General features: G+C 38.7%; 3 protein-coding genes across 5 annotated transcripts; 1 reads left to right on the top strand and 2 right to left on the bottom strand.

Moving 5' to 3' along the window:
- On the top strand, nucleotides 10-1463 carry LOC109130194 (glutathione gamma-glutamylcysteinyltransferase 2-like; the record flags this gene model as incomplete). The annotated part of the gene is made up of 4 exons (XM_019239417.1): nucleotides 10-255; nucleotides 350-539; nucleotides 980-1155; nucleotides 1352-1463. Coding segments are annotated over 4 exons (702 nt in total), but the record flags the coding sequence as incomplete, so codon positions are not given.
- On the bottom strand, nucleotides 1547-2704 carry LOC104761492 (G-box-binding factor 4-like). Its single transcript, XM_010484583.2, has one exon. The coding sequence runs from the start codon at nucleotides 2603-2605 to the stop codon at nucleotides 1745-1747; it is 861 nt and encodes a 286-aa protein (XP_010482885.1). The 5' UTR covers nucleotides 2606-2704; the 3' UTR covers nucleotides 1547-1744.
- On the bottom strand, nucleotides 2848-6675 carry LOC104761509 (probable serine/threonine protein phosphatase 2A regulatory subunit B''epsilon). 3 transcript variants are annotated; one of them, XM_010484617.2, is made up of 12 exons: nucleotides 6172-6264; nucleotides 6007-6050; nucleotides 5798-5903; nucleotides 5602-5701; nucleotides 5366-5471; nucleotides 5148-5238; nucleotides 4836-4977; nucleotides 4417-4564; nucleotides 4193-4302; nucleotides 3673-3829; nucleotides 3448-3573; nucleotides 2848-3335 (listed from the first exon to the last, which is right to left on the bottom strand). In XM_010484617.2, exons 3-12 carry the CDS (start codon nucleotides 5844-5846, stop codon nucleotides 3195-3197), a joined length of 1170 nt encoding a protein of 389 aa, XP_010482919.1. In that variant the 5' UTR covers nucleotides 5847-5903; nucleotides 6007-6050; nucleotides 6172-6264; the 3' UTR covers nucleotides 2848-3194. The 3 variants fall into 3 exon arrangements, with proteins under 3 accessions (XP_010482919.1, XP_010482911.1, XP_010482903.1); XM_010484609.2 differs by having other exon boundaries at nucleotides 6007-6062; nucleotides 6172-6263; XM_010484601.2 differs by lacking the exon at nucleotides 6007-6050 and adding an exon at nucleotides 6496-6675 and having other exon boundaries at nucleotides 2854-3335; nucleotides 6172-6405.

Genomic DNA, 6681 nt, shown 5'->3' with positions numbered 1-6681 from the left:
TGATAATTTCTTGTTCTTCAATTTCAGAGTTGTAAGGATGAGAGCTGGATCAGCATTGCAAAGTATTTGAAGGAAGATGTTCCTCGTCTTGTAAGCTCACAACATGTTGATACTATTGAAAGAATCTTATATGTTGTATTCAAGTCACTTCCGGCAGATTTCAGCCAGTTTATCAGATGGATGGTTGAGGTTCGAAGAATAGAGGATTTTAATCAAAATCTCAGCTTAGAGGAGAAATCAAGGCTCGACTTGAAGGTATCATCTTGTTGATTTGCTTCTGAATTTTAGTTTTCCGTGTAAATGTTCCGTCAGTTCATTCATCTATATTCTATGGTTCGTTTTGCTGTAGCAAGAGTTGCTGAAACAAGTGCAAGAAACTAAACTGTTCAAGCATGTGGATAAGTTTCTATCCTCTGTGAATTACGAAGACAATCTGCCATACGTTTCTGTCAAGGTGTATTCCGAAGGAGGAGAAATCTTATCGGGAAATGAATCAGACGAGTCCTGTTGCGAGGAAACTTGTGTGAAGTGCATCAAAGGTATGTTTGTTCTTGCATTCCGGTTGTGATACTGATAGTAATTGTCTTGCATTCCGGTTGTGATGCTGATAGTAATTGATTGGTACAACGAAGTGCTAAGAATCACAATAGGGATCCATGTCCGATACTGACTGATAATATCTCCGTAAATAGACTTCGGGCATTTTTTGAAATCTAAGTTTTGAAGTTAACATTCCAATGAGCCAGCAACAAACCAGTCTACTGATGAGAATTTTTCATCACTAATCAACAATACTATAAGCTGTGATGAACGTTATTAGTAATAACTTACTAGGCTAGCTTGTGACTTATAAACCCAAATGATATTTAAATTTTTCCGTAAGCATTCAGGAAACTTCGTTTGAAGTTAGCAATGTGCAAAGCTCTTACCAAGAAATCACTGTTTTTTTTTTTCTTTTTGTCTTCTTGTACACATCAAGGTCTTGGTGAGGAGAAAATGACAGTGAAAGCTTGCCCATCTGGGAACGATGTGTTCACTGCTCTTCTATTGGCTTTACCTTCACAGACTTGGTCAGGTATCAAGGACCAGTCACTTTTGCAAGAAATGAAACAGCTCATTTCCATGGTTAACCTCCCGACTTTGCTTCAGCAAGAGGTAAAATAACTAAAACTTAATAAAACTGCAGTTGGATGTTTTGTGTGTTAGATAAAGGCTTTAAGATGTTCTCCAATTTATAGAACAAGAAACATAAATGAAACTGAGTTGAAAGTATGAAATTTATTTTATGAATGAGGACTCTACACAACATGAAGTGTCATCAGTTAATTTTGTTTTTCATTGGTTGGTATAGGTTTTGCATCTACGACGCCAACTTGAGCTACTTAAACGATGCCAGGAGAATAAAGAAGAAGAAGAACTCTGTGCTCCTGCGCCTAATTAAACACAACAACTCTCTAATTTCTCAACAACCAAACAAAAACACTAGGAAACAATTAGGAAAAGGAATTTATCCCTCTGGTCTTCTCTGGTCCATACAATATCTATAAATCAGCAAAAGCTATGTATTCTCCATTACATCCCTGAGAGACATTCAAAGGTAGACTAAGTACTAACCATAGCACCATCACTTTACTATAAAGATTACAATATAGTAATCAAGCCCAGAGGTCTTATTTTTATTCACATACAAAAGTATAAATCATACATCTTTCTTACCACTAGAATCTGCAACTTACACCATTCTTCACCATTCCAAAGAATGGCGCCTGCTTAAAGACCGCGAGAAAGGCCTTGGTTTCTCATCGACCGGAATCAAAACCTCCATAAGCTTCTTGTATCTCTCTTTAGTGCTCTCTTCAATCTCCTTCAAAAGCTGCTCATTCTCTTCCTCTAATTTCGCAGCCAAAGTTTCTAACTCAACTTGATAAGCCTGTTTCCTCTCTCTGGACCTAGCAGCAGATTCGCGGTTCTTGATCATCCTCTTCTGTCTCTGAGCTGCAGCTTTATCCATGGCCTCCATCATCACTCTCCCTCTTTTTCCTCCCCTCATTCCTCCTCCTCCTCCACCCAATGATCCTTCAATCATCTGAAACGAACTGTGTCGCTGCGGCTGCGTCTGCGGCATCATCGGAAAATCGAATGTATAGCTACCGTCGTTGTTTAGTCTCTCAGGAGGAATCTTCACATCAATTTCATCTGAATCCATGTTTGCTGCAGCACCATCATCATCATCCATTGCTGCTTTCGCTAAAAAATCCTCAAGCGTCATTATCACATCATCATGTGCTTCCTCTTTCATCATGATCGTTTTTTGCTCTCCAGATACGATCTCTTTCCAAACGTCGTCCACACTCTTACCGTTGTTAACGCTGTTCCGATCTCCGATACTCCGCTCAACATCAACCGCCATATCTAACGGCTTCGAATCAGAGGGGAAAGTGTAATCGTTGCCACCGCCGTAAGCGAAACTGATTCTGGAGTGATCGGTGTGAAGATTAGGTCGGAGATGGTGCGATGATCTAATAGAAGGAGAAGATGAAGCAGAAGAAGAATTACGACGAGACAGATCGGAATTGGAAGAAGACATCATCTTAAAGGACGCCATTTTTTTTTGTAATTGGAATTGAAATTATCGAGATTGACTTTTGTTGTCGGAGAGAGAGATATGAAGAGATCTTTCTAGGGTTATCTCGTGTTATGTCTGTAATTGTACATACAAACAAATCACGCGCATATAAAACGCGTGACTCGCACCTTCTTCTATTTAAAAAATATATCAATGGCAGCAACGTGTTACGACTTACGACTAAAGAAAATTTATAATCATCATATAGAAGAGCATAAATCTTAAGCTAATCAAACGAATCTCCTATTCAAAACTCCAAAGTCCAAACCAACTTGAGAAAAATAAAAGAGTCCACAATACTTTGTACATTTTCTTTTGATTTTCTCAGTTTAAGAGCATAATTAATATACTGTATATGGACACATGCTGATGTAAAAGAGGGAGAGAGGCCCAACCTGATTGATATGAAACCGAAACAAAAATGCCAAAATTTCATGAAATTGGCAGACTCCTTGGGAATAATTGGTGATGAATCTCTACTGCCATGAGCGTCTGGAAACAACAGTAACCAACAAATCTCTGATCATGGATATACGTTTTGTCGTTAGGAGCTCAGACGCAGTGTGAACTAAAATTGAGGTTCAAGTGGTTCATCCCACACATCTGCACTTCCGTTTGATACTTCCTCTACATCTTCCTCCATTGACAACCTCAAATACTCTCTCTGAGCAAATCGATCCCATTCTGTCAAATTTGGTTCCTCCCGTTCCTACGGCCACGAAAGAGATACATGTTTTAATTTCATCAATCTTAACTACTACCGACTACTGTTAGCAATTTAAGCACTCATAACAGATACTCCACAGGAAAGCCACATATACCTGGCGAATCAGAAAGGGGTCACGTGTCTCAAATGCCATGAATTTATTGAGGTTGAATAGTATATTGAATACGTTTCCTGAAAGTTTGGATCCTTTCAGATCCTTGAGGGTGATGCAGTTCTCCTTCTGTAAAGTCAATTGATGATTCCAATCATATAAGTATAATACATCAAAATCAGCTAGGAAAAATCAAACAACCATGTTATGGTTTGAAAAGCCTCTAACCTCTGGTCCAATCATGTCAATTATTTGACATAGGATATCGTTGAAGGGAACAGGTTCCTGGGTTATGCATTCCATGCGATGCAGTTGCTCTTCGAAAAAAAAATGCATTTCGTTTCGCGTGATCACCCCGTTTCCATCCAAGTCTATGCACTTGAACCTGCACCAACGTTCAATCAGTGTCAAGGGAAATAATCGCATCCCCATAGTAGATAGATGAGCATACTAGGCTCTGAACCCGTATCATATCAGAGGTTCAATATAAGTGTTTTAGGTTCATGAAAATGAGCAACATGTTAGCGCCTGAGTATAAACAGGGCTCCTAATTCATGAAAAAAAAACGGTACTGTATAATGACATAGTAACTAAACTTTGAGGAAAAGAGACTTTTTTATGGACAGTCCACATATGTCAATGGTTTTGGCTCAGTTTTAGTATCTACAATACAAGAACTTACGATTCAAACCAAGGGGCAATTTCATATAGGAACAAGAATATCAACATGGAGGGGAGAGATGTATACCAATACTCAAGACTAGGCTCGGAAGACTTGTCTTCCTCGGCGAGAATGAAGTATACAAAATCTTCATAACTCATCTTCCCTTCAACTTTGCTCGTAAACTTCCTAGGAACCTAAAAGAGAAACATAGCAAAAAGACGCATCGTGATCAAATAAAAACCGTTGCATCACACTACATAACTTAAGCTTTGAAGGAGGTCCAGGCAAGAAGAATTTGGGGAACCAACCTGTGAAAATATTCTATCAACAATCCTATAGGTAAGGGCATGATTACCATATTTGATGAGATTATCCTTATCAACAAAGCAGTCATGGTCACTATCAAGTTCCCAAAATCTGCAGTATATGACGTAGAAGTGCTCATAGGAGAAGTACCTGAAATTTCAACAAAAATGACCATGATAGTGGATGGCTGAATCAGGCATAAGTTCTGTCTCAGCAACAATATGAAGACATAAACAGATACTCATATAGCTCTTTCCTTTTGCACTGTTTTAATCCCACGAAAATATATATGTGATATCCTCAGTAAATGTAATACATTATATGTGGGCTTGTCTACCTCTAAATAACAACAGAACATTTCGTATAAATGTTTGAATTAGAAATACTGTTAGGAAATCATAAAACAAGAAAACAAGTTTACCTAATAATTTTATTGATGTCGTCCTCTTCATCAAGTTGTTGCATAGCAGCAATAAGATTTCCACGTTTCAGTTCTCTAAGAGTAAGGCAACCAGTTCCCGATCTGTTAATGTAGTAAAATATTCTGAAGATGACAGTTTCAGCTGGGTGGTCAACACAGAATTACATTAGTACAAGTATAGATCTAACATAACTAGTAGAGATATAGTGCATGCACAGAAAGAGGATCTTATTTAGCAGAGTAAAGGATATCGAGTAGGTTTCATCATATTTAACACCCATGCGTCATAAGTCACATTTCAATGATTCCTACCATATCTTTCTTGAAATTCGCTTGAATTCCTCAGAAATTCTAACCCAGGATGTGTTGCCAGAAGCTCATCAAGTACTGGTTTGAAGTCGACCTGTAACCAAATCCAAGTAAAAAAATATCAAAATATTTGGTGTAAATGGGTTTAATAAAGAAGACAATGATGGAAATTAAATCAGAATGCGATAGAAGAAAAAACGGGAGAAGAATCACAAAAAGACCTGTCTGAGGTAGTTGCTGCCCTGCTGCCTTAGTATGTGATATATCTGGGAGGCTGTGTCCATAGTCAACATATTTCCATCAATCCAATACTTGATAAATGCATCCCTGACAAAAATTGGTCAATCATCAAACATAAGTAAAAAGCACCAAATTTGTCTTACTATTTCACATACACACAGTTAACTATTGTTAAAATACATGTTATGAAGAAGAAGAAAAGCATACATGGAGCTACCTTGTAACTATACCAGTGCAATTGGGATCTATCTGTGTGAAAAGTGCAGGAGAAATAATAGAAGGCAGCTTGCAGACTTCTTTCGTAATGGATTTGAATTCTGCAAGAGGAACAAGAAGGTTAAGAAGGATTTAGCTTATATATATATACCTCAGAAGGACAAAAATGAACCCAAAAAAAACGAATAGAAAATCACCATCCACACGTAGTCCATCAATATAGTTACTAAAAACTTGATCAACCATGGATATACATTGCTCTTTTAATTCTTTTGCTGGGGGACGCCCGTGTTGGTAGTAGAACTGCAGAAAACATAAAATTGTTATGAGCCAAACTGATTATCATAGTAACCTTTATTTATCATGTCACAGTGAAGGACCATTTTCTCCTTCAAATCAGTTTTACCTACAAATCAGTGGCTTCGGTTTAAATATGTACACTGCATCTACCTACGAAGTTATCTGTGTTCAATGACCAATCAAGTGAACATACATACACACCAGAGACCAACGCCATACAATAATAGATTATCCCATATGTGGGGATAAAGCTGGAAAATGAGAAACAAACCTGAGGAATGAGTTGGGGATTTGGTTCCTTGAGTGAACCGAGAGGAGACTGGAGGGATGGAGGGGTAGTAGTCCTTTGCCTAGAGAAACGAGGGGAACCAGAGGAGCTTCGTGGAGAAAGTGGGGGAGTGGTGCTGCTGAGAAAGACAGCAGGCAAAGCACTTGCACCAGAAACATTGATCTTGGAAACATTAGCTGGTGTTCCAGATTTAGCATCATCAATCAAAGACTTGACCTAGAAGAGAAAACATGATGAAAATGTCAAACAAGGGTACACTAGGGGAGAGAGAGAGAGAGAGAGAGAGAGAGAGAGAGAGGAAGGTACCAATGTGGCAGTGTGTGGGAGGGAGAGCCAGTGGGAGAAGAGTTGGTGAGCAATAAGGGAGCTAGCTTTGAGGGGAGCAGCAGGAGAAGACAAAGCAGGGAGCAGCTGCTGCTGCAAGAGGTCAGGATCTAATAAAAGACGAACATCATCGTCAACTCCGTCAATATCCATGATCGAATCGATTTC

Source organism: Camelina sativa, chromosome 3 (assembly GCF_000633955.1).
Source record: "Camelina sativa cultivar DH55 chromosome 3, Cs, whole genome shotgun sequence".
NCBI lineage: Eukaryota > Viridiplantae > Streptophyta > Magnoliopsida > Brassicales > Brassicaceae > Camelina > Camelina sativa.
This window is presented reverse-complemented; position numbering and strand designations above follow the sequence as displayed.

Excerpts from the sequence above, each read along its gene's own strand:
- LOC104761509 (XM_010484601.2), bottom strand. The coding sequence starts at position 6,666 with ATGGATATTGACGGAGTTGACGATGATGTTCGTCTTTTATTAGATCCT. Across the intron at positions 5,702-5,797 it reads TGATGGACTACGTGTGGATG|AATTCAAATCCATTACGAAA; the intron begins GTGATTTTCTAT and ends TTCCTCTTGCAG. Across the intron at positions 5,472-5,601 it reads TGCACTGGTATAGTTACAAG|GGATGCATTTATCAAGTATT; the intron begins GTAGCTCCATGT and ends AATTTTTGTCAG.
- LOC104761492 (XM_010484583.2), bottom strand. The coding sequence starts at position 2,605 with ATGGCGTCCTTTAAGATGATGTCTTCTTCCAATTCCGATCTGTCTCGT.